The following is a 27,681-nucleotide window of genomic DNA, read 5'->3' on the forward strand; positions in this document are numbered from 1 at the left end:
GTCTAGTGCAAGGTTCTCAAACTTCATTGCACCACGGCCCCCTTCTGATAACAAAAATTACTACTTGATCCTAGGAGTGGGAGCAGAAGCCTGAGCCTGCCTTAGCCCTGCTACCCTGGGTGGGGAGGCCAAAGCCCAAGTCCAAGTCTCACCACCCCAAGCTGGAGGGTCAAAGTCAAAACCCAAGGGCTTCAGCCCAAAGGGGAGGGGGGGCTGTAACCTGAGCCCTGCCACCCAGGGCTGAAGCCCTCAGCCCTAGGCGATGGGGCTCGGGCTTCAGCCCCAAGCCCCAGCAAGTCTAACACCAGCCCTGGTGACCCCATTAAAATGGGGTCATGACCTACTTTGGGGTTCTCACCCACAGTTTGAGAACCGTTGGTCTAGTGGTTAGGGCGCTAGAGAGACCTGGGGTCAGTTCTCAGCTCAACCACAGCCTGCCTGTGGGACTTTGTTTAAGACCCTTAACCTATCCCATGCCTCAGTTCCCCATCTGTTAAATGAGGATAGTATGTCCCTACCTCATAGGGGTGATTCTAAAGATAAAATCTATTCATGAGAGAGGTGTTCAGGTATTACAGCAACATAGGCCATGGAAGTACCTTGATAGATTTGCAAGTACAATAGTGACAGGACAAATAAAGGTCCCATGCCTGCCCCTTGCTTTTTTTGGTAGTTATTATTATTTCAATATTATTATTATAAAGTGCTCCTCTCCTGTAAGCTGACGGTGAGGTAACAAGCTCTAAGAACGGAACTGTTTTTGATATTGTCCTAACAACTAAGTACCGTGAAAGCATGATATCAAAAACACAGACCTAAAATACATATTTAATCACAACAAGAATTAAAAAAATAAAATAAAACAAAATCAAGAAGTTTCACCGTAATACATTTAGCCTACAGAAATGAAATGGCATCTCCTTTTTTATAAAAACAAGTGTCACAAGATTCAGACAATCAAGTAATTTGGATAGCTGGCCAGTCTAAGGTGCTTGTTATAATAGCCATTGATGTGAGGTAAGTTCAGGGCTGGTGCAATCACTAGGCAAACTACGTGGCTGCCTAGGGTGTCAAGTGGTTGGGGGCGCCAAAAAGCACGCTCAGGGGAGCCGGTGGAGTGGAGGTGAGCTGGGACGCAGGGGGGTGCGGGGAGGGCTGCCTGCAGCAAGTAACAGGGGGGCGTGCGCTCTAATTCTCCTCCCCTCCCAGGCTTGCTGCACCAAACAGCTGATTGGCGCCACAAGCCTGGGAGGTGGGAGAAGTGGAGCAGCACCAGCATGCTCAGGGTAGAAGGCGGAGCGGAGGTGAGCTGGGGTAGGGAGCTGCCGCAGGGAGGGGCGCCGCAGGGCTGGGAGTTGCCGCACGGAGGGCTCCCTGCCTCTTCCCTATGGCCCCCACTCCTGCTCCACCCCACCCCGCCTCTTCCTGCCCCTGCTCCACCCCAGCCCCGCCCCTACTCCTCTGAAGACTGCAGCCAGGCCCGACCCTGCACTCACTGCATGGTAAGCGGAGTGACCCGGCCTCAGCCTGCTCTGTTCCCCTGGCTCCCAGCTGTGCTGCCGGTGAGTGTTGGGGGGCTGTTCCCACCTCCCTCCTCTCCCCAAGCCTGGGAGCCAGGGGAGCGGAGCGGGCTGGGGCCGGGTCACTCCACTACCCACAGTAAGTGGCCTCTGCCCCTCCCCCCTGTCCTCCATGGAGGTCTGGGGTCACCCCCCGTCCCATGGAGGCCTGGGGCAGGGCCCCACACAGCCTCCCCGTGAAGGCCTGAGGCCAGCCCCCGTGCGGGGGCTGTGAAGGGCACCAAAATAGCTAGGGATGGCCCTGGTGCGAAATATCCTTGCACCGGCCCTGGGTAAGTTGCTTCAACAAGAGATAGCTGCACTCATGTGTCTCTTGCTACAGCAGGGTCTGGCAGCTGCTCAGACACTAATCAACAGCAGAAATAGCAAGGGGAAGTTTAAAAAGTCACAACTGGGGAGTCACTGCAAGTGATATGCAGTCAAATTTTCAAAGTGCTCAGCTCCCCTTTAGGCACCTAAATGAAGCAGTCTGAATTTCAGATGGGCTCAGCACCTAGCAGCCCCTATTGTTGTTAAATGGGAACTGCAGTGTGCCTAGGACTTTTGAAAATTACCCAGATGAAAGGTGCCTAAATGAAAGATGAGCTCTTCTGAAAATCTAGCCTGAGTCTCTAATTAAGAAGTTTTGTCACTACTGCTGCCAATCTTTTTACTTAAAGGGAGAACCTAACAATGTCATCAACTACTGTATTCTCTCGTGAAATGCTATCAGAAAAGTTGCAAGTCCATTTTCACTACCAGTTCCCCAATACTTAGTTTCTGCACACTCATTACTGCCAATTTAATTTCTGTTTCAGTTGAGGGTTTTAAAGTTTGAATAAAACTTATTCAGCCATAGCTGTCAGGTGAGTAAGACAAAAAGCCATAATTGTGATGTGTCCAATTTTTAAAAACGTGTTAAGAATTTCTGCAGAATGCAAAAATAACTCAAAACAGCTGAACTTCATGGTCATATTTGAAAAAAATAGTTTAAAATAAAGTCAAGACATTAAAATGATCTTTTGTGCACAAGAACTAAAAACATTGTTACACTATTGCCTGTGTTATTGCTATTGAGTTGCATAATTTCACAATACCAAACCTGAATATTTTCATGTGTCTACACAGCAAAAAATCTGCTATATTTTTATACAAGAAATTAAATTAAAAAACTCTAATCTAATGTTGCATTATGGGCCATAGATTTTTAAAAAGCTTTGATTTGTATGCCTGCAACCAACTACAGGCAATTGTGAATGTAAATAGCAGTATTCGTATGTTCAACTCCCATTTTACAGGTGCAACTATAGAGGCCAGGTTGAGGCCCCTTTAAAGATTTTGCTCATAACAGCTGTACATTCAAAATAAAAATTAGAAGTCAGAAAGTGGAAAGTTACCCACAATCCTCATAGTAATGTCAGCTACCTTGCACATCCCAATTTCAATTACTTGTTAGGCAGGTCAATGTCCTTTACAATATGTGCAGCTGGTTTTCATGTTCAGTGTATTGTTTTGGAGAGCCCTGGAAGAATTCAACATGATCCTGTCATCTAGTTTTCAAACATGAGGCCTTCTCAACCTCCCTGCTTCATTCTCACAAGCACTCTCACACGTATTTTGGCCAAGGAGACCAGGATAGGATTCACTCCCTTAGGAGTTAGTCCAGACTACGCTGGTGAAGTTCAGTTTTGAAAGACATTGTTAACCTGTCCCTCTTTCCTTCTGTGTCTATGTAGCATCCTTGTCCCAGGTAGAGAGGATGTCACTTCCCTGTGCTCCCAGCATTTTTTGTTTTAATTCTTCGTTAATTTTTGAGCTTATGCATACAAAAGGAACTGTTCACAGACAAGTATAGCATATGCAAGCAATGTGCTCAGTCAACATCCCTAATGTACTTCCATCATAACTTGCAGGGCCAGTCCTTAGGCTTCTCCTGAGCAGAGACTGACAATGACAAAGGTCCTAAAGAGAGTCTTTGATTATTTGCCAGGAAGGAATGTGCATCTCCCCTTACTACACAACATCCATGCAAAACCAGAGAACCCATATAAGTATACAGTCTAAATCCCCACTACAACTCAGTCCAACAAAAGAGAAGTACAAATATTCACCAAACAATGCGAAGATACACTCAGCCACTTGTCTCAACCCACATCACAGGAAGAGAGACTACAAAGAGAATAAGTAAGATACCAGGAGATTCAATCCAGACATAAAACAAAACTGCAACAAGATTCTCCGGCACCACAGTATTGCCAGATGATTGCTGGGTGAACTAGACAAGCAGAAGCTGCAATCTACAAAGCTCTTGAAAAGAAAACCAACAGTCACATGGACAGTTTGCTATCCCAAGGCAGACCAAACATTGGGTCTATGCTGGCTTCCGTTATCAGGGTTCCCAGAATCTCTCCCTCATTTGAGGCCTGCGAAGTGTCAGGGATACTCCAAAAGTGAGCATGGCTGGGGTGGCAAGTGCTGATCCAGCACATTCCCATTGGCTTCCATGGAATCCTTGGTAGGAATTAAAGTGGTCTTCCTTCCTCACAGGCACAGTGGGACTCTGTGGTGAAGGAAAGAGCCATTCTTGCACCAACAGAGGATAAATTCAGGCAATCTTTTCTACAAACACTGACAATACCATTTTAAAAACACTCTGCACATGGCTCTCCATGGCAGCCAATGAAAGTGCTGACAGGCTCCTCAATTCTTAGCCACCAAGCCTCAGCGTAAGTGAAAGCTGCTGCTTTAAAAGGCAACTTTCATTAATGCCACTTGTGGAAGGTCCCTGTGACATCTTGCCATTTGAGAGCCTTGCACAGTGGTGGTGGAGCTGGCGCAGGAGGTGGCATAGCTGCCTCTGCTAGCCTTACTCTGACAAGAAATTCCCCTGGACAGGAAAAATTCATGAGGGGAGCTCTCTGGCTGGTTTAAATACACTTTGCACTGCACAAGCAGAATCCAGCCCTCTTATACCCTCTGGCCAAAAGACTAAACTTTTGCTAGTAAACAATTCTGCTCTCAGATCTGCACTGATGTTTGTGGAAGTTCTGTACAAGTGTAGGGAGCAGAGTCGCAGAGCAAATCTGAGCGCAAAATGCTGCTACTGGATTTAGATGTGACCATGTTAAGTATCGTGTTAGGAGTTATCAGGCTAGTTAGCTATTTGAAACCAAACACATTACCAGGGTGAATTAAACAGTGTTATCTGAGGCTCCAGTTGTTGTAGGGTTCTTGTTATTACTCCAGAGGTTATAGGCAGCTTCCTGAATAATTACTATCCACAGGCAACCTAATTTATCACAAGAGACATGACAGGGTATAAACTCTGCTGCATTAATTCAAAACTGGTGTGGTTTAAGGATGAGACTGTTAACACAACCACTACACAGAAGGTGTGAATCTAGGGTGACCAGATGTCCTGATTTTATGGGGACAGTCCCGATTTTTGGGTCTTTTTCTTATAGAGGCTCCTATTACCCCCCACCCCCTGTCTCAATTTTTCACACTTGCTGTCTGGTCACCCTATGTGAATCAGTGGTGCATAAAGCACATTCCTTGGGTCCTGCAGTGATTATTACTTTTGAAAAAATACATTCATATTGTCCAATACAATGGAAAGAAGCAATATTTGGTGGTTTGAACAGAGGACTGGAAGTCAGATCTCTTGAGCTTTGCTCCTGGCTCAATCACAGATCTGTTACATGACCTTGGGCCTGATCTTTTAAAAGTGCCTAAATTCACAGACATGCTCTGAGGCTTAAGTCATTAATGTTTGTAGAATATTGTGAGATCCTTCATAATACCAATAAGAAGATAGCACCTGACTGAGAGTTTTATTGCCAGTGAAGTGATGGCACATAAACTGCGAATAGGAAAACACTTGCTATCATGGTTTGTAATTGCTTTTCAGTCAAACATTTCCATCCCACCTATTTTATGACATAGGAGTATGCACACCAAGGCAGACCTTGAAAAACTGAACTAGCAGGTAAAACTTTTCCTGTACGCAAGAAGCCTGATTCAACAATTTCTCCAGCATTCAAACTTTCATGTTAAAAAATTAAGGTTTTAATCCAGATGGCTGTGAAGATATCTTTTATATATAAGAAAATGCAGTGCTGTCTTCCTGAGGTTGCAGGTAAATGTCATAAGTTTCTCAGCAGCTGCTCATAACTTGCCCAAACAACAGCTGAAGGAAATTAACCAGACTCTAGTCAGCTTCACAAGTGTCATTCAGAACCCTGTGAGCAGAAGTGACACCGTGACAATGAATCAGGCCACATTTTCTTAGCCGCTGTTCATAGCTTTCCCATGAAGCTGCAGAGGCTGCTACTGAAGGTATTCACTCAGCAATCAGGATGCTAAACAAGAGAAACAGACCCTTTCCCTTCCTAAGAGTTAGGAGGCACTGAAGGAAGGTGAGGAAAATAGAAAGAGAATTTATACCATTCCAACACAGTTTATCGTACACGTACTAGTTAGACAATCATGTAAAAGACTCGTACCGACACAGGGTCTAGGGATAGCACACTGGTATCGATCCCACCATCTTTCCCCTTTCTAAGATCTGCACTGAGGGTTAGAGTTTATGCAACAGTACTACAACCAGAACTGTCTGGTGGTCAGACCCCTTTTCATCTTCCACGTCAATCACTGGCTAGTAGGTACACTCACCCCCAGGAAGGTAACAGGGGACTTTTCCATGCAGTGAACTAATGGGCAATTTCTTGATCCAAGATACTACTCTGTGTGAAGGTGTACACACCAAAAGATTCAGTCTGAAATAGTGTGGCCTGCCACTTTAATTATGTTCAAAAATAGCTGGCTGTGCATGGAGTTACCATACACACAAACGAGGTTGACCTTGGCTCATCTAATAAGCAACTAGTGCAAACATAAAAACCCTCTGAAGTTAACAGCTAGTTCTAACAATAGAAAGTAATCTGTAATTATTTTTACACAGTTTATCTTGTGATTTTGTTTCATATTAGTTATATTAGGGGAGAGCTGTGAAACCGTTCATTCAAGTATATGAATTTGACAAGAGGGCTATTTCAGGTGTTTTTTCTTAATGTTAGGTAATCTGTCCAACTAAGAATGGAGGAGGGGGAAAGTCTGGGAGGAACATTAAATATTTGAATTCACTGAAATGTCTTGTCACAGGATAATTTAGCTGCTTCTTCGTGTTCCAATAATTGCTATACCTAGAATTCTTATCAGTGTTCTTAGACAACACAAAGTGAAACCCTTTAAAGATGCTAGCTCACCTCATTGTCTCATTGAAAGACAAAGCAAAAAAGGGTTAAAATGGCCTCTGACCCAATTTGTGTTGGATAAGGTCATTAATTCTGACCCAATTTGTGTTGGATAAGTTTTCCTTAGTACTCCGGGTTTAGTTATTACATCTGAACCTGGACTCGTGCTAAAGGATAAACGGGGAAGGAGGGTGCACTTACAGGGTTTTCCAGTATTGATACATACAATATTATTCAGTTCACATATTTTTCCACAGCATTTACCAAAGAGCAGCATCTCCCCATCTTCTAACTGCAGTTGAACCAAAGCTGAAAGAGTGCTTCAGTACAAAACAATCACAAGTCTTCATGACTAATATGCATACATCTTATTTGATGCCCACGATATCTTTCATGTATATAGCACTTTTATCCCAGGTACTTTGCCACCACAGATATATATAAAGAGATAAAGATATGAATTGTGCATTGCCAAGAACTCAAGGATTAACAAGCACTCTTACTCTTGAAAAAGTGCCATAGGATCTTTGATTTCCTTTTCAGAATAAAAATGTGAGCATGTATGTTTTTGCCATTTCTTTTTACTTCTCCTCCCCCGAAAGTTTGTGTGTGATAGAAGGCAAGAAAGGCCCAAGTCCACTGCAAAAGTTCCTGGAAAAACTGCAAAAAAAACCCTTTTGGCATTACCACTAGTTATCTTAACCCAAACCTGCTTCCCTTACATATGCTAACTGCCTGCGCTTTGAAGAACAACTAGCAGCAGTAGTTCTGTGAAGATGTAATTAAACATGTGCAACCACAGACTGAAATATAAATCAGGTTAAGCAAATCAAAAAGATTAATCAAAATGGATTACTTACAGTTCTGGTTACATGACTCATAAAGGTCTCAGAGTTATCAGGCTGTGAAGAATAAAAATAAATGATTAAAGTCAATTTAATCTTTTCCAACATTTTTTAAAATTCATGTTTAAAAAAGCTTCCCCCATACCTCTCCCACTGAACAAAATACATAATTCAGGCACAGAAATGATCTGCAGTGTTATCAACAAGCAAATGTCACTGAGACAGACACACAAATGGAAATTAATCTTATGTCGTGCGAGCTTCTGAGTTCTACTAATTACATGGGCTCTCGTATTCCAAAGTTCTGGCATACAGTTACTTGTACAATAAGAGAGGACTAACATGTTGGAGACAACAAAACAATGTCAAGGAGTGAATTTCCATTGTGGTATGCGTGATTTAGCTATGCAACTCTCATTTTACCCTTTCACCTTCTCATTCTTTGCTACCAGATGCAAACACATTTATACGTGCGTACTAAGGAGGGAAGTTAGGTGTTACCCTGTAGGTGTTCATGGTGCTAAATCCCGCACACAGCTTTGAAAATGTAGAGACTCATGTCTATATTAGTTTAGAAATAAACTCAATTAGCAACATTTTTATTCTTTTTTTTAAAATAAAAATTAAAGCTAGCCTATTAATCAATATGGACAAAATTCTGCCTTGACTCACTGGGCTTGATTGACTACACGCATTACTCCAGACTTATGCCACTGTAATAATCAATAGAGTTACACTAGTCTGAAACTAGGGTAATGTAGTGGTGATCAGACCCAATGACTACAATGTGTTTGTAAAGGATTGCATTCAGGGCAGAATGTGGCCTCTCAGGTGAGAAGATACACCATTTAACGACTTTGCAATATAGGGTTACAATAGGACGGCAGCAGAAACATTTTATTTTGCTAAACACACAGCAGAATTAATAGAGCCAAGCAGCCTTCACATGTTAGAGAGAGAAACTTACCAACTTTTAAACTAAACTAACAATGCCTATGTACAAAGAGCCCATCATGCATAAAACAGCCGTTAAGCTTTAAACCCCTGGAAAGTCTGGATTCTAGGTAAAATCTGCAAAGTCAGTTTCAGACATCTGGCAGAGAAGAGCTCAAATAAAAGGTGAAGGTAGATATTTTGCTTTTGTAATAAGAGTGTTATAACCATAGTTTATATTCATCTGTGTCTTCTGTCCTAAGGGATCCAAAATCACTTTCTAAACTGTAAACCCGATATGCAAATGCTATACAGAATAGGGATCACTTCATCCATCACTGAAATGCTGTCACATCTGGGGTAAAATATGGCAGCTATTAAACAGCACTCAGCAACACTACACAAGAGCTTAGGACAAGAAATGCAAAACAATAAAATATTCAATTGCAAGTTCAGTTTTATCCTCTCCAATTAAAGTACAGACTAAAGGGACAGGGAATGAGGAGATGAAAGTAGACAGCACAACGCTTCTCACCATCATAGCACTTGCGGACACTGAGCCATGCACTAACTCAGTGTTGAGTAAAGAGAATTCAGTCTTGAGACACTTACTTAATCTGAAAAGAGATCTCCAAGAAAAAAAGATGGTTTCATTGCTCAAGCACATCTCCACTGAAGACTAACACTCAGCCCAGTTTAAAATGGCCCAGGCACAGTAAGAAGAAAAAGAAAATGTGATACCTTCTGTTGAATCACCTTGCTGACTGGCGTGAGTTTAACCTGCAACTTCAAGGCTTTGAACAAGTTTGCAACTTGATCAATGTTAACTATAAAGACTTTGCAAAATGTAAACACACGAACACAATGTTTGCACAAGGCTAGAAGTACCAGTCACTGCCCAAGAGAGATTAGAACTGCTCCAATATACTCGCATGACCAGGAACTTGTGCCACCCGGCCAAGTCACAAGAGAATCAGAATGTGGGAGAACTGCAAATCTGACTCTATGGATTGGCAAATGAGAGCAGCTGTGACCTGGAAGGTGCAGTTTTATTATTTTCTGTTCTGTTTGCTGGGCAGCCACCGGAGATCAGAGTCTTCTCTCATTAGAAGCAGAGTTTCTACCATCTTCAGGAAAGAGGAAATATAATCCTGCCGGAAGTTCAGACTTTATCTTAACTTCAAATGCAGTTTAATGCCTGAAGTACGTAAAATACACTTATTAGCAGTTCCCACTTAATGTGCCCGCATAGAATTTGACAATACAGACATCCTGCACTAAGCCATAACCCCTCTCACAGCTCGATAAAGATTAACAAGGAACACTTTGATACACTGGTAACAACAAGGATAACCAGGATCATTATGATTAAATAATTATCTGAATTAGTATTAAAAAATTAAATCCCTAACAGAGCAGTCATTGTACTGAAAATTCATGTGGAAATAATTCTCTGTATAAATGCCTAAAAGCCCCCTATCCCTCCACTTTCAGCATAATGGTGGCTTATATGAATAGGAACTGATGCACAACAGCAGCGACAGAAGCTTTTTATATACAGGAGATAGGAGGGGCAGGGCAGTTGTAACAGCAAGGGTGACTTTTCATTGGTTTTAAAATTCTATTTTCTTACAATTCTTCCTTAGAAACATGAAACTAAAATCAAGGTCTTCTCTCGTAAACTAAGCATGTCCTAAAGTATGCTGTCTGCCTATGGTCCCCTACAGACCATATACTAGCTGAGAATGGTGCAGTAGCCCTCTGGCCACACCCGTGTTTCTCTAGAACACTCCTTGCATGATCTCTGTTTTGGATCCTCCAGGAGCAGGGAAAGCCAGCTGTGCCAGCTACCAAACTCTGGAGAAATCCCCAGCTGGGGAGTGCTCTGGATTGTTTACAGCATCTTTGTGCTCCCAGCTCAGTTCCAAAGGGTCAGACCATGGCATGGAATCTGTTCCTTTAGATAATGTGTTGAAAAATGATTGGGCACAATTTGTCTGAGATTCTCTTACTCTGGAAACATGCCAGCACAGACTTGTGTGTCAAAGAAATCTACTTGCAGCCATCATGCCATTAATAATTCAGCACTGGACACCATGCAGCAATTATGAAAGTTTGATGTCCTTATAAGCAAATGAAAAAGGACATTTAGAAAAGAGACATACAGCAATCTTAACCATATCTGTTGATGTACACCCTAGCTAAAATGTTAATTCAGAAAGAGACAGAAGGGAGATGGAAATTTATGTTGATCTGCAGAGATAAACAGGCACACGTCAAGTTTTTATGAATGCGAATATGCAATTTTTGTGCTGACACTTTTTTTCCTGGTCCCATCTTTACAGCTTTGTATTTACATGCCATATGTCACTAGTCAAGTGTTTGGGGAATTCCACCATCTGTTTTGCTCTTCCCATCACAAGAATGATACTCATACCAAAGTCAGTACAGACCCTCTCATAATAAAGAAGATGTCTTTTTGTGTGTGTGTTGTCATATGTGAAACAAGGCCAAAAGTCAGACTTGCCAAATATCTGACAGTTCATGGGAAGGCCTTGCTGTTTGGCCAGTGCTCCCACATAGTAAGCATGACATTCATGGCTTCCGAGCCAACTGTCAGGAGGGGATTTTTAATGTTTTGTCTGCTTCTAAGCTTTTGAGCAGCCAGCTTTTGAGCATCCTTACTCATTGCGTGCTCTCTCTCTTTCTCCCCCTCTCTCTGTGCGTTGCATTGCAGAGAGGAGCAGAGAAGCCAACAAAGGGTGTGAGCAACTTCCTGGACTATCTGCTTCAGATGGCAGCATCAGAACCATTCCCTCTAGCCTCCTGGTTTAATGGGGAGAGAGTAGAGAAAGGACTGCTGGATGTGAGATGGAAAAGGCGACCGTGGGAACCAGAGTGGTGGAAGAGAGACCTTAGGAGCAATAGAGGAAGTGATGAAGAGAAAGGCAATGGAATATAAGGGACAGCAAATAGAGGACAGAGTGACAAGAACAGAAGAACAAGGGTAAAGAGACAATGTAGCACTGGAGAGAGCAATGGGGAAGATAATTAGCAGAACAGAGCCAGATATAAGGCTCAAAGAAGAATGAGAGGAAAGGAGATGCATTGCCACTGTTAGCGTCAAGTGGTAGCAATCAGACTCTGGTATCTGTCATCCAGTAGTCAACAACATCATGCAAATTAGAGAGACCTGCTTCACAGAGACAGACAAAGGGGGATAGCTTGGTTCTGTTAAAGAATTTTTCCCTAAGAATTTAAACCAAGATTTTACAAAAAGAGCTAATGATTTTGGATGCCCAACTTTAGATACCTTAAGAAATTCTGAGCGTCTGAAAATCAGTCCCCTTAGTCTCAAAATTCACACCCAAAAGCAAGGCCTCTAAAATCACTATTCACTTTTGAAAATTTTGGCCTTAAGCTTTATGCAGTAGATAATGACAGTTCTGGCTACTATCAGAAGTTAAAAGAGAATTGCCCCTCTTGCTGTAATAGGCCACTCACATTTATAGAACTAAACAATTCAATACCTCGATAGGGTAATATAAATGTCTGAGGTGAGTAGCTAATTTGACATCTCAAAAATATGTCAGTGTTGTCCTTTCTAAGAATATTAAATAGATAACTTCTCAGATAGTAAATAGGTTCTGGCCAGATCCACTGGTGCAGACAACAGGGGCATGATGAGGGCCTCACAGCTGGAGTTCAGGTTTGCCATTGGGTGGGTGAACAGCAGGGTTAGGTTTTGATTTGGGTCTCAGTCACTCCTTTTCAATGCTTACAATAGCACCAAGCCTTGGTGCTTTTCCCACAGTCTCTCTTTGATGCAACTCCCCCAACTTCAGACACCAGACTTTCATCACTTCCTCTCACACTCTGACTCCCGTCTTAGACCTCACTTGCATTGCTAATCCTGTCATGAGGAGCTTACTTCTGCCAGTGCTTCTGAATCTCTCTGCTGATCCTAATATTATTCCAATCACATCTCATATGCAAACAGTCAAATTCTGGAGTCGTCCGCATGGAAGCCCCAGACTTGATAAGAATGATGCATTAGTGGCCAGCCCTGAGACACAGAGACCTTATCAGACATGAATCCCTTGGCCACGGAATCAGTAGTACTCCTTAAGGGGAAGCCACTTTATCTACAGCCTAAGAAGAGGTCAAGGAAAAGAAGGTTTGTCATAAGGTAAGCTGCTATGATCACGTCTGCAGAAGCCAGACATGGAGACGTGAACTGAACCAGAAGGCTGAAGCAAGGAAGGTGGTGTGTGGAAAGAGAATGTTAGAGAAGGATTTTCAGGAGCAAACCAGAAGTCTGAGGTGAGCTGACGGGTGTTTGTGGATGGAGGAGGAAGCCTAACAAAAAGAGATTGCAGAAAAATGCCAGTTTCTTTGTGGGAAATTTGGGGCAGATGGGAATTTTTTTTTTTCAAAAAATTTCATGTTAATTTTTTTCATTTTTTCTACCAAAAAAAATGAAATTAAAACCTAAAACCTTCCTATTTTTCTCTAAAACCAAAAATGTTTAACCATATTTGACTGAATATTTGGGGGTTTTGGTTGGTCTTTAGAAAAATTAAGATAGTCAAATAAAAACTCAGAATTAAAAAATAAAAAGACGTCATGTTCCATTAAAAAATGGTTTCAATGGAATATTTTCAGTCAGATCTAGTAAGAATTCAAGGGAGGCAGGGAAGTTGTTAGAAACATAGAGGATGGAATTAGGTGATGGGTAGAGGAATTGCACAAAAAAGATCCAGAATTTGCTCAATGCAATCCAATTGGTTCAGATTATTTTTATATATCCAAGGTATTTATATGGCCTCCATCACCATAATATGTGAACACCTCAAAATCTTTAATATATTCATGAGCTAGGGATGTGCTGCTACCCCTGTTTTAAAGTTAGGGAACTGAGGCACAGAGACACTAAGGGCTTATCTACATGGGACACTCAGGGGAGTTAAGGCAAACTAAAGGTGTCAAATCAACGCACATAAATTAAAGCATGTTAAACCCAAACCCCATATATTTGTTCTCACTCAGGAATAAAGCGGTCTTAGTTCACTCTAACTTAATCCTTGTAATCACACACACCAAAAGTACAATATTTGTACATACTTCCTATAATGCATTATCTGTATTCATGTGCACCCCTGACATGCTCATCACCAATAATAGCATTTCAGGAGCAGCAAACCTAATCCATCACTTTTTTCCTGTACAAAGTAGATTGAAAGGATGGTTAGATTCATATTCAGTACAAGATTAAGCAGAGCTTTGTTAGGTGAAATGTGGGATGAACAGAAATGTTTACAAGGCAGAGACTTGTTTAAGAGTAACATTTCAACTCCCTATTAAAAAAGCCATCTGTTGCTTCCTGTCAATAATGCTTAGAAAAGGCCAAACAAAAAAAAAGTTCCACTCCTAAAGGAAACTGGCTAATGAAATCAAAAGAATGGATCAAGTTGACTTAATCACAAAGACACAAAAATTACAACAAAAGAGAAGACAAGACCAAGGAATGCGCATCCACTTTCAAGTGAATATAGGAGGAGATCTCCTGTTCTCTTTGTTCATTTGAACAAATGGAAGTTCCCTCACCTTTGTTAATATTTAAATGATTAATAGGATTAACTTTGCATTTCCTTTTATTTGACTACTGCTTTAAAGACACCTGGAAAGTCAGAGAAAGACAGCATTCTCCATCACTGCGTGGTTAACCGTAGCTTTTAATACTATGATCCTTTTCAGGAAATGAACATGAGATTCAGTCTGTGTCTGATCAGCATGTGATGAACTGGAGCAAAGACAGTTAAAGCAGACCCACCAGTCCAACTCTCCCCCCTCACCTACACACTCCATGTTAGTAAAGTTTACTTGTTAGCAATTGTCTCCTTAGAAACTAGCCAGAGGACAGCTCAAGATTTTTAAGTGTAGAGAAGTCAACTAGAGATCCCACCTAAGGTTAAAAAAAAAAAAAATTGGAGATCTACCTATCTCCTAGAACTGGAAGGGACCTTGGAGTCCAGCCCCCTGCCTTTACTAGCAAGACCACATACTGATTTTTGCCCCAGATTCCTAAGGGCTTGGCTACATTGGCACTTTACAGCGCTGCAACTTTCGCGCTCAGGGGTGTGAAAAAACACCCCCCTGAGCGCTGCAAGATGCAGCGCTGTAAAATGTCAGTGTAATCAGGGCAGCATGCTACACCCATAAGGGATGTGGTTTACAAGCAGCACTGGGAGAGCTCTCCCAGTGCTGACTACACTCACACTTCAAAGCGCTGCCACAGCAGCGCTTTGAAATTTCTAATGTAGCCATACCCTAAGTAAGTGGTCCCCTCAGGGACTGAACTCACAACCATGGGTTTAGCAGGCTAATGCGCCAACCACTGAGCTATCCCTCCCCATTACTGGGCATCTTTGGAAAAAAAAAAGTCTGACAAGTTAAATTAGCATGTGACCTCTATCAAGACACTGAGTGACGGCAGAGAAAGTGGAATAAGTTGGCACTGATTGAGGGAATCATTTTATGATAACACCAGGTAAAACAGAGCCACCAGTTATACAATAAATAAATCATCATTGAGCCTAGCTAGCCAATATTTAATCTGAAGTTAAAATATTAATCCATTCTTAGCTCCCCAAGTAGAAGGTTAGGAAACCTTTTGCTCGCAAACACCTATGTTTATTAAACAAATTTAGACTAGAACAAAATTTGCCTCCAAAATTAATGCTACAGAGGTTGGGTTTCTTTACTGAAAGACAAGTAGCAGCCCTCCTCGGCACTGTAATGTTTAACTCTGTATTTACTGAGTATCTATGAGAGTATATTTTGCTGAAGTTAAAAAAAAACACAACACAGAGTATGGCTGATTTATATTTTACAGACCTTATTGGAAAACTGATAGGCTTAGAGACAGCTTTTCCTCCCCATACTTCAGACGCTCTATTCATTCAAAAGTACTTTAAAAGGAGAGCAAAAAATATGCTTAGAAAGCAAAATCCTCCAATCGATGCTTCAGTTCTGCTCTTTTTCTGTACACAGAAATGTCATTGCCAGAAAGGGAACCTCTGCACATGGACTGATTGGAGAATATGCTGTAAAAGCAGAATGAAGAATTTTGCCTGGATCACACATGCTTCTTCTCATTCTGAATGGTCCATGGACACCAAACCAGAGAGCGTGTAACTCTATTTGCATGCCCTTTAAAGGCAAATGTACATGAAAGTTTTCTGTGGCAAAAGAATAGGAATGCCACTAAACAGTCTGAAACAAGTTATTGTTCCATGCATAAAAATGCTTCACACCCCAAATGTTACCATGAAAACAGAAAGGGGGGGGGAAATGCACTGTGTCTAGTGACACAGTCTTAAACAAAGACTGTGAATGGCTAGCCAACTGCAAAAGCAGTTTCTCCTCCCTTGGTGTTCACACCTCAACTATTAAAAGAGGACCTCATCCTTCCTGACTGAACTAACCTTGTTATCTCTAGATTGATTCTTGCCTGCATATTTATACATGCCTCTTGAAATTTCCATTACGTGCATCTAATAAGTGGGTATTCACCCACAAAAGCTTGTGCTCCAATACATCTGTTAGCCTATAAGGTGCCACAGGACTCGTTGTGTCTAATGAATGCATCATATTGCTGGATTTAGATTTTAATTATTGCTCCCTTAATTATCTACATTGTAGCATTACAGAAAGGCATCAACTTTCTTCTAGCACTACAACAGTCATATTCCGAACTGAGTCATGATAGGAACTTGAAGCCAACTTACAAAAAGAGTACAATCATTATCTGAACAGGAACAATTTTTATGGTGGACCTGGGAAACTACCCTGACAAGCATTGAAACTTTATTCTTCTGTGGTTTAATACAGTTCTATTCATGCCAATATCAAATACAAAAACTTTTTTTAGATGTAATTTTTGTGCAGACACTTTAACTGAAGTGTAGGAAAATTCCTTTTTTGTTGTTATAGTTGTTGAAGAACAAAGCACACATACTGAGTGTGATTTTCATTGCATTTTGGATGCACACTGGAATGTTGAATAAGATGCATTAGGACATGAATACATGGGACTTTATAGCTGCTACCTTTCATTTTTTATTAAATTCTCTTTGCAATTCTCCATATATTTCTATAGCTTTCATGGAACAATATTGACTCCTTCTGGTGGCCAAGGTAATACATGTTTCTAGTGGATATAGACTGTATGACATCTTTCAAAGGCAATACACTGAAATCTTCTTGGATTTTTATTTGTAGACTAACAGAGATTTAAGAGTGGCTTCAGGCTAAGACACTAAAGAGCTCTTTTAGCTCAGGTAGTAGGATCTCATGTTTTTAAGATCAAGAGTTCAATGCCTACTCCCAACAACATACCTGGGGTGTGGCATTACATTTATTAGACACACATCATTGTATTGTACAAAGAGTGTGGTTCCAGATAGGGGAGAAAAAAAGCCAAGTTAGACTCATAGACTTTAAGGTCAGAAGGGACCATTATGATCATCTAGTCTGATCTCCTGCACAATGCAGGCCACAGAATCTCACCCACTCACTCCTGTATCAAACCTGTGTCTGAGCCATTGAAGTCCTCAAATCATGGTTTAAAGACTTCATGGTGCAGAGAATCTTCCAGCAAGTGACCAGTGCTCCACACTGCAGAGGAAGGTGAAAAACCCTCAGGGTTTCTGCCAGTCTGCCCTGGAGGAAAATTCCTTCCCGACCCCAAATATGAAAATCAGCTCAACCCTAAACATATGGGCAAGACTCACCAGCCAGACACCAGGAAAGAATTCTCTGTAGTAACTCATTTCCCATCCCATCTAACATCCTATCACAGGCCACTGGGCATATTTACCGCCAGTAGTCAAAGACAAATTAATTGCCCAAATTAGGCTATCCCATTATACCATCCCCTCCATAAACTTATCAAGCTTAGTCTTGAAGCCAGATATGTCTTTTGCCCCTAACTACTCTCCTTGGACGCTGTTCCAGAACTTCACTCCTTTAACGTTAAAAATCTTTGTCTAATTTAAGTCAAACATTCCTGATGCCAGGTTAATCCATTTGTCCTTGTGTTCACATTGGTACTGAGCTTATATAATTCCCTCCTCCCTGGTATTTATTCCTCTGATATATTATGGAGAGCAATCATATCTCCCCTCAGCCTTCTTTTAGTTAGGCTAAACAAGCCAAGCTCTTTGAGTCTCCTTTCATATGACAATTTTCCATTCTCGGATAATCCTAGTAGCCCTTCTCTGAACCTTTCCAGTTTGAATGTATCCTTCTTAAACATGGGAGACCAGAACTGCACACAAGTATTCCAGATGAGGTCTCACAGTGCCTTGTATAATGGTACTAATACCTCCTTATCTCTACTGGAAACACCTTGCCTGATGCATCCCAAGACCGCATTAGCTTTTTCATAGGCTCATAGTCATCTGTGATCAATCAATATCCGAGATCCTTCCCTCCTAGTTATTCCAACTGATGTGTCCCCAATTTATAACTAAAATTCTTGTTATTAATCCCTAAATGCATGACCTTGCACTTTTCACTATTAAATTTCATCCCATTACTATTACTCCAGTTTACAAGGTCATCCAGATCTTCCTGTATGATATCCCAGTCCTTCTCTGTATGGGCAATACCTCCCAGCTTTGTATCATCCACAAACTTTATTAGCACATTCCCACTTCTAGTGCCAAGGTCAGTAATAAAAAGATTAAATAAGATTGGTCCCAAAACCGATCCCTGAGGAACTTCACTAGTAACTTCCTTCCCAGCCTGACAGTTCACCTTTCAGCATAACCCGTTGTAGTCTCCCTTTAACCAGTTCCTTATCTATCTTTCAATTTTCATATTGATCCCCATCTTTTCCAATTTAGCTAATAATTCCCCATGTGGAACCGTATCAAATGCCTACTGAAATAGTTCCACATACAGAAATGGGAAACCTAAGGGGGAAAAAGATTGTTACAAAAAGGTTAAATGATCAAGTCAAAAGTACTGCTATCTCTGTTCCCTCCTTAATTCATAACTACTGTATGTAGATATGTGCATCCCAAAAGAGCGACCACACTTTAACTGTGTCATTTAATTTGAACATCTAGTATGTCTGGTTTTCTGCTCATCACATCTTTATATTGCTCAATTTGTTTTTCTACGTTGACTTTTATGTATGTGTGAGATAGTCTGGATCACATTCACTTCCACACTTACAATAGTCAACGACATAATAATACTGATCAATAAACACAAAAATGTTACCACGTCAGATAAAATACAGTGAGCCCCATGCTTGGAGCTACATCAAAGGGGAGTATGACCCCTCTTTGTGACATGCACTCCGAACACCAAAGAAAGCCTTCCATGGAAGTTTTGGCAGTACGGAATTGATGGCAGTAGGGAATTGATGATGACAAGGTAGGCACTGGAGAGGCAAATCTAAACTCTGTCAGATATCCTCATATCCATTCTCACTCCTCAAACCCTTCAATCAAACCACAGAACGCAGCAACATTACTGCTGTTTCCCTTTCCATGCTGTAGACCCTCCCCTGGTAAGGGATTCCAGGGTCAGCAACATGTTGAGGGACTCCTTGGCAACATGGCTCTGGAGAGACTGGTGCTGTCTTGCAGAACAAGACGACAAAGCTGGGTACCTGTGCAGAAGTAAGGTACCTTTGCATGGATGCCCTCTGCCCCTAATGGATCACCTGAAATCTGTGATCATCTCAGGGAATCCACAAACTCAAGCAGTGGAACCCCTCAATTTTTTGAGGGTGGAAATGGAGGAAACAAAAGAATCAGAATGAACCTGCAAGTGCAAACGCATGGAGCTTCAACTGTCCTCTGAGAGTTATGGCCACTTACGAGGGCACTGAGCGTAGTATTTGGAAGGGGGTTGGAATACAATACGTCCTATCAACAATATGGTTAGTTAGACCACTCCTTAGTTCTCTGCGCCTAGGTTTTTCATGGCTCTAAAATTCTCTTACAGAAAAAAGAAAAGAAAAAGAAAAACAAAACAACTATAGTATTGAAGGAACAAACAAGCCATAGCTGCTTCAAATTCAGTTCAATCAAAAGAATTTGATACAATTTTCCAGTGACATATTTACTGATTTCAGCTGGAATCTAGCATCACATCTGGCAGAGATGAATAGCTGCTCATTTTCAGTTTTAAGTGCAGCTTGGTCACTATCATCATACTCCAGAGGATTTGAAGGTCACACCCGATTAAAGAAAGTTAATGATCCCACATCTTCCAGTACTCAGATCCCACTTAGAATGAAATCTGAGAGGCCAACACTTTAGCTGTAATCTGAGGCTATCACCATACAACAAATGGTGCTTCAGACAAAATGTACGAAGAAAATCTGTTTCAGGGTCGTATTAAAAAGGGACAGACTGCAGTCTATTGGAACGTGGGAATGCTTCTGTATTTTTCATGAGAAGAGATAATTTAAAGTCAATTAAATGGAATGAGGATAAAAAGCCTGAAAGTCATAGCTGTTCAAAAAGGGGAAATGCAGGTGATCTACAATCAGTCAACAGTTTTTGGAGGCAAATATTCACATAACCACATGGAAAGCTGAGTTAAGAAGTTCTTGTTAGAAACAGCCAAGCTTCCCTTAAACCACAGACACAAAATAAAATTCTCCCTTGGGTTTCTCCCACTTTCTTTTTTTCCTCTTCCTAATCTCTATTTTAACTCCTATATCAGAATAGGTTTTCACTCAGAGTAACTTGAGCTGGTTTTGTCACCGTTTTAAATGTTTCACTTTAGTTTCTCTCTCTCTGTCTCTCTTCAAGACATTTTCCATTCTCATATGGCTCTTCTTCCCCAATTATTTTTATCTTTCATGTTCTGTGCTTTCTCCTTTCCTTTCTCTGTCCCATTGTCTCCCACTTATTTCCCCAATTCTTTTGGGATGAGACCAGAGCCCAGGTTCTGCTCACCGTCCAAATAGGGGCAATTATTTTGGTAAGTAAGCCTGAAATTTGAAAGTGCCACCCTTCAAAGCTGGACAAACTGGCAGCACAGATAAAGAACTACTTAAGTGAGAAAATCAGAAGAAAACAGAAAGAGATGGCACCAAAAGAGTTAACCTCCATACAAAAAATAAAGTTCCATTTGTGGATAGGTTATAATAAAGCATGCACAGCTGGGTCAGTGCACTCTCAGCTTCCACTGTTACAACAGCTATTTATTACAGTGATGTCAAAATGGCAACACTGCCAGGTATGTAGAATGGTTTGGCAACTAGCTGAAAAAAAGATGAAGGGTGCAAAAGTCAAGTCACGATTTTCCTGGTAAACATCACTGGTTAACTGTGCCTTAAACCTGACAAGCCAAACAGTGATAGGGCCCATTTAACTGATGGAGTCATTTTAAGATGTGAGCGGATGTGCGCCTCAAGGTTCAAGCTTTAAGTCACATTTAGTTAATGCAAGACATGCAACAGGATGTCTGAGGGGCCTCAGAGATATCAAGTTTTTTGTTTTTTTTTTAAAGATACAGTACCCAGGCAGGCTGTTAGCGAAGGACAACTGAACCACTGCAGGGAGAGGATGAAAATTAACATTCTCAGTGCATCTTTGATTATTTTAAAATACCTCCTAGAATCCAGAAGTGATCTGGAAAAGAAATAATTCATTTGCTCTCTTTATTTTCTTAGTAATGGGTGAAGTGAACAATGCTTGGAGCTTCAAGTAAAACCAAAGAATGTTTAAAGGCCAAATTTTCGATTTCTTTTCTGTTGCACTACAGGCCATATTAGGCAGTACACCCGTGTATTTGAGCTCCAGACCAGACTGACCTATTCTGGGGATGTCTGGGCTGGGTCAAGGGAGCAGAGAGCAGCTCTGTACTCAGGACATACCCAGAGCCCCTTGAGATGGCAAGTGGCTCATGCAAATAAGCTCCCTGAGTACCTTCTTCTCCCTCTATTCCTGCACAAGGCTCAGAGAAGCTACAGGCATCAAAGACCCTTTACCACACTGCGCAGGGCAAGGGCAGAGGAAAGAGAACTTCCCTTAGAGGGTAGGATGGTTGGGAAAGTGCTAAGGGGCTATGCTGTCACTTATAGGCGGGGCAGAGGGGAGATCCTCAGCCTAACTGAGCCCACTGTCCCTTGCTGATGGATGGATTTATACAATTGTCATAAACAGATAGCTAAGGGTTAATGTTTCTTTTACCTGTAAAGGGTTAACAAAGGGACCCAAACACCTGACCAGAGGACCAATCAGGAAACCGGATTTTTCAAAGTGAGGGAGGGAACTTCTGGGTCTGTTTATTTGTTTGCTGTTGTTTTCTCGCTATGAGGGAAAGCTTTTTTTTTCTTTTCTCCAAGTCTTCTTTCCTTCTGTTCCAAGTTGTGAGTACAAAGGAAAGCATAGTTATATTGTATTTTGTATTTACAGTTGTGAGTTGCTGGAATGTTTAATGGATATCTTTTGTGAATAAGCTGTATTTCATATTTTCTTTAAGCAATAGCCCTGTGTTATGTCATCTTGATGCAGTGATCATGTCGTGTTTTTTTCTTTCTTTTTTTATATAAAGCTTTCTTTTAAACTTGTTGGATTTCTTTTCCTAGTTAAGGCAAGGATAGGAATCTCTGTGCGGAGTACTGTCTCTCTGCAGGAAAGACTGGAGGGGGAGAAGAAGGAAGGGGAGCTAAATCGTCTCTTCTCTGTTTTGTGTTTCAAGATTGAAGCGGAAATCTTAGTATCCCAGGGCGGGAAAATCTGGGAGGAAGTAAAGAGCAGGAAGGGAAGTGGGTTATTTCCCTTGGTTGGAGGCTCAGGGCATCTGAGTCTTGGGGGTCCCCCAGGGAAAGGTTTGGGGAGACCAGAGAGTTTATCAGGTACTCAGAATCCTGATTGGTGGCAGCGAGAGAAGATCCAAGCTGGTAATTAAGCTTGGAGGTTCATGCTAAGCACCCAGATTTTGGACGCTAAGGTCCAGATTTGGGACAGAGGCTTATTACAACAATGTACATAGATACTCCCCTTTCTTCGGAGAACAAGACTTTCTGGACACTGATGTCAGCTAGAGGAAAGCCCTCACAGCCAAGATGACCAGTGCCTGGCGATAGTGGAGGGGCAGAGTGAAGCCAGCTGGCTTCAGCAGTGTTACTGAGCACACTCAGTGCATGTGAACATGCTCAGTAGCCAAGCAGCAAATCTGAGGGAGGGGGCATGTGACCCTGCATGCCCCCTCCCCCCATGCATCATCTCTGCTTGTGGCTGAGGCTCACTGATGAACATGGGAAGGGGCTGTGCTATGGAATGGTAATAACCCCATTCTGAAATGAATTCTTTGACAGAATCAACTTTGCTCTAAACTCCAGAATAAGCCTGTACATCTCCTCTGAGCAGGTAACCCACATATCAAACTAACTCCACCTGAACATAAATGCTTTCTTAATTCAGAGTGATATGGACATCACTGGAGTCTAAATTCCACCCTCAGTGTTCATCAAGTGTTCAGTAACTTCCTTCTGAAGATCATAAGATTTCCTTCAAGCAAGCTGACAAGATGGTTATTAATGACCAGTGTGATCCAGAGGCCCTTTCGTGCCAGCTGGCATATGGTTCACTGTTCTGTAACAGCAACTCCTAACAGGCCTCACAAACTCACTACACCTAACACACTACTTTCATAATATTTATTCATAACGAATATCAGATGAGGTCTTAAATGAAAGCCGTGTCAAACTGGTTATGAATAGTGGCATAAAATGTATGTACCAAAACTATGCAAGGAGTTGTGTACATATGACTGGAACACTGGAAATGTGTTTTATAGTCTGTATTAAAACAAAGCTGATAAACAGTTTTCTGCCAGAAAAATTCACCTATATTCGTTCACATGCAGATTAAGCATTGTAAACTAGTTCCATGGAAGCTCCACTGACAAGTGAAGTGAAAAGGGGGATGGGAAGCCCAGGGTAGGGCCAGCTCTACGATTTTTGCTGCCCCAGCAAAAAAAAAAAAAAAAAAAAAGCTGCCTGAACTGCAGAAGCAAAAAAAAAAAGCCGCTTGGACTCTGCTGCCCCAAGAAAGGATGGAATGCCACCCCTTAGCATGTGCCACCCCAGGCACGTGCTTCCTCTGCTGGTACCTGGAGCCAGCCCGGCCAAGGGGGAGACCAGATACTGGAGAGGAAACCACAGAGAGCTGCCCTGTCTCTGGAGGCAGACAATGAACTTTTGGGGAACGTAAGGGGAAGACAAAAAGAAAACCTGCTATTCTGCACCAAGGAGGTAAACAGACAGCATGTTTACATTCATGAAAATGGGATCCCAACTATGCCTTGGTTGGAAACACTGCAAAGGACATTTGGGGTGAGAACTTAGCTTGAATGCTTAGCCCTGTTAAGTTGAGTCTCTAGAAATCATGTTATGATTTTGTTTTATACATAAGCCTTCTGTTTCCACTATCCTTGCTCACAATCTCAATTTTGATAATAAACTTATGATTATTTTCACTATAAATATAACCCAGGGCTATAGTATTCTTCAAGAAGTGGATCCTAGGCTGACTCAAACAAGCTGGTGTGTACACTGCCCCTTGGCAATAGCAGACCTGCTATTACTATGGGTGTTCAGTGGATAAGGGGCTGAATACTACAGTGGGAAACCTTCAAAGGGGCTCAGGGGCTGGGATACACCTACTGTTAACCTGAAAGTCAAAGGAAGGGATGGCAGAGCCCAAAGGAGATTGTTTGGGTGGCTAACAGGCTGGAGGTGTCAGGGAGCTAGCACCCAATTAAGCACCAGCGAGTCTCCTCTTGCTGAAGGCAGGGGGAAGAAAGGTGAATCTCTGTCCTGGGTACCCCAAGAACCTTCACAGCCAGAGAGGTTACCAGCTCCTAGACCTGGACATACACAAGAACATACAATAATTCTGTAGCTCAATATATATTCCACTGACTGTTGTGTTAAAGTGGTTCGCTTGGTTATACTACCAACAGGGGGAGAAATAGCTCAGTGGTTTGAGTGTTGGCCTGCTAAACCCAGGGTTGTGAGTTCAGTCCTTGAAGGCGCTATTTAGAGATCCGGGGCAAAAATCTGTCTGAGGATTAGACCTGCTTTGAGCAGGAGGTTGGACTAGATGATCTCCTGAGGTCCCTTCCAACCCAGATATTCTATGATTTCCCTCTACACTAAACACAAGCTCTTCTTAAAGGCAGCACAGAAGACCATCTTATTCCTTGGTACCATTTTGATTTTTAATTTATTTTCTTTTCATTGGCATCTTTCTCTTTCTATTCTTTTCTCACTTCTTCCCTGACCAATATTCATTGTCCATAACTTTTAAGTCAATTACTCCGCATCACAATGCTCTTTCCTAAAAGCAACTGAACAAAACCTCTACATAACAGCTTAACCACTGAGACATTACACTCAGGTAAGATTGCACCAGTGCACCAGCACAGCTCAGGTAGGATTTTCAGATCCCTTGCATATTTGGATGCCAAATTGCCCTCCAAAGACTGGTTCAGAACCCTTGCATTGGGCAAAATGCTGCGCTAAGAGGCTCTGAAGAACAGAACTCACAGTACAGGGAAAGGGGGAGCTATGGTGGCTTTATGCCACCTTTGCACCATCCCAATCCTGAGCTGCTCCCAAGGATGCAGAGGCTGGTGGCCTATCTAAATTATGGCTGCTTTGTAGGTCGCAGCACTGCACAGAACCTCTGCAATGCTACCCATCCCCAACACATACCTCCTAATCCCCTTCTTGTCTATATGCTGGGGATCGCCATGAAGTTCTTAGAAGGCAGTGCCTATGCTGGGGAATCCTCTCCTGGCTACAACTAGGGATTTAAGGGTCCCTTTATTCTGCTCCTTTCCCCTGATATAAATGGGCCAGAATAAGAGCAAAGTTCTCACCCATAATGTATATGGCCATGCATCCTTCTGATTCTTCTTTAATTTTAAATCTTTTTTTTTTATAAAATTCAATTACATTTAATTTTCAAAATAAACAAATAAATACAATGAGACCACTCAAGATCAATTTTAACTCCTACCATCCATTATATAACGTCCCTAAAAAATGTAAGCAAAATCAATTGTGTCAAATCTAACCAATTAAATAGAGTGCATAAAAGAACAGTTATTATTTTCATTTGACTTCGATTATAAGAGCTATAGTAAAATCTCTCTTTTCAAATCAGAGTAACTGAAATGACAATGTAAAGCAAGTAGTATGTGAACATCTAACAACAGCTGGCTTATATTTCAGCTCCTGAAACTATGAACAGCTGCTGTGAGTTGATACATGAGGGCCCTGATGTCATTGCTAAGCTTCAAGATGCCTGATTTATGAGAAATGGGCAGAAAGAGCTTCTTTGGAAACAGACATTCAAGATGAAAATATTCAATAAAATCCACATTCGGAAGAAACAAAATGTATGTAAATTTCATTGGCTTCAACAATCTACCAGCCAATACACCACTGAGAATTGAATTTCAGTACTCAGTATAAACCACCAGGAGGATTATGCTGGCAACAAGTATGTTAAGTTAGATGGATTTAATAATTTATACTATAGCCATGAATTAATTACCTCTATGTGGGAACCAAATGGTTAATCCTGGGGGAATTCTGCACCACTGTGCAACACAGAATTTTGCAGAAATTAATGTTGGTCACACAGAATTTCCTTTTTTCCCCACCGAAATGGGTTGCAGAGATGTTGGCTGCCACTAGGGGCTGCTGGACCCAGCAGAGCCCAGCTCACAAATAGAAGACAAGGCAGGTTCTCAGCAGCTGCAGTTCCCAGAATGCCCTGAAGAAGGAAGGAGGAGATGGCAGCATGCAGGGAACTCCGTGCTAGTCTGGGACCCAACTGCTCTCTGGGGTGTGAGTTTCCAGTACCCCAGCTGGACTCTGGTGGAGGAGGGAGTCAGAAAAACAGGAACTGGGTTGTCATAGGGATTTCTTTAACTCTCTACCCCAAGGGGAATTTTTGTGTGTGTCTGTATTGTTAGACATAGTTGCTGATAGGTATTTTAAAATAAATTACCGAAATAATTGAAACTGGGGTGATTATATAGTGTTATTTTGACAACATCATAGACTTCACCACTTTCCATTCCAAGTGCAAGATGCAGATCTTATCACTTCTAAATTACTGGGTAAGATCTTGTGCTGCAAGGTATGTGTAGTAACTATCTTTATTTTTCATTGAGTTCAGTTTCATGTTTGTACCACTAACTGGAGAATTATCTTAGAAGTTGTCCGTTACTTATTTGTATTATGGTAGCACCTAGGGCCCCATCATCCTGGGTGCTGTACAGATTAAAAGAAAGTATCTGACCTGAAGAGTCTACAGTTTAAATAATCCCACTGAGTGTTCACCTCCCCTAATCCAAATAAAATCGGAATCTTCTACCTGCCTAATACCAGTAACAGTTACCTTTGTTCTGAAACTGCACTTTTGTGTCCACTTGAAACAGAAGCAGGCTGAGCTGGTATGACAGTTATATAGAAAGGTAACAGAGAGGTAACTGCTTGTATGTCACTTGCCTTAATGTTCAGAGAGACTATAAATTATGAGGGATGTTTCCAAAATCCTTTCAGGGACTTGCTTTGATGAAATATTTGTCCTAATTAATTATTTCATACAAATCAACAGACTTAAGAAGTTCTGTCCCCTGCTTCCCAATACCCTCACCCTTTCATAGAGGGAACAAGGATGAGAATGAGTTAATATAGGCCATACCTGTACCTATATGGATCGGGAGAATCTAGTAGAGCAAGTCCAATTTGCAAGTCAGTGGTAACATACCCTAAAGAGATCACGAATATTGCTAATAACCAGAACAAATGGAAGAAACTGCGATTTGTCTCATTTGCCTGGACCAGGAGAGTTTCGGATTACAGTGCCATCTCATCCACCTCACATAGGATGGCATAATGAGCCAGGCCCACTATGAGGAGGAAGAAAAATCACTTCGGTTAACACTTTACTGTGTGTAAACATGGGACGCCAGCTCAAATTTAGTCTCTTTCCTCCAAATCCCATTAATCTGACACACAAAAGACTG

General features: G+C 41.6%; 1 protein-coding gene across 5 annotated transcripts in view; it reads right to left on the bottom strand.

The window, feature by feature from the left end:
• The window catches only part of TNS3 (tensin 3), a 437,135-nt gene that overhangs the window by 190,673 nt on the left and 218,781 nt on the right, over positions 1-27,681 (bottom strand). For all 5 annotated transcript variants that reach the window (XM_032796818.2, XM_032796815.2, XM_075062606.1 and 2 more), the window contains one exon: positions 7,675-7,716. In XM_032796818.2, coding sequence (XP_032652709.1) covers positions 7,675-7,716 — 42 coding nt within the window. The remainder of the gene's footprint in view (positions 1-7,674; positions 7,717-27,681) is intronic.

The sequence above is a fragment of the Chelonoidis abingdonii genome, chromosome 2, assembly GCF_003597395.2.
Source record: "Chelonoidis abingdonii isolate Lonesome George chromosome 2, CheloAbing_2.0, whole genome shotgun sequence".
Lineage (NCBI taxonomy): Eukaryota > Metazoa > Chordata > Testudines > Testudinidae > Chelonoidis > Chelonoidis abingdonii.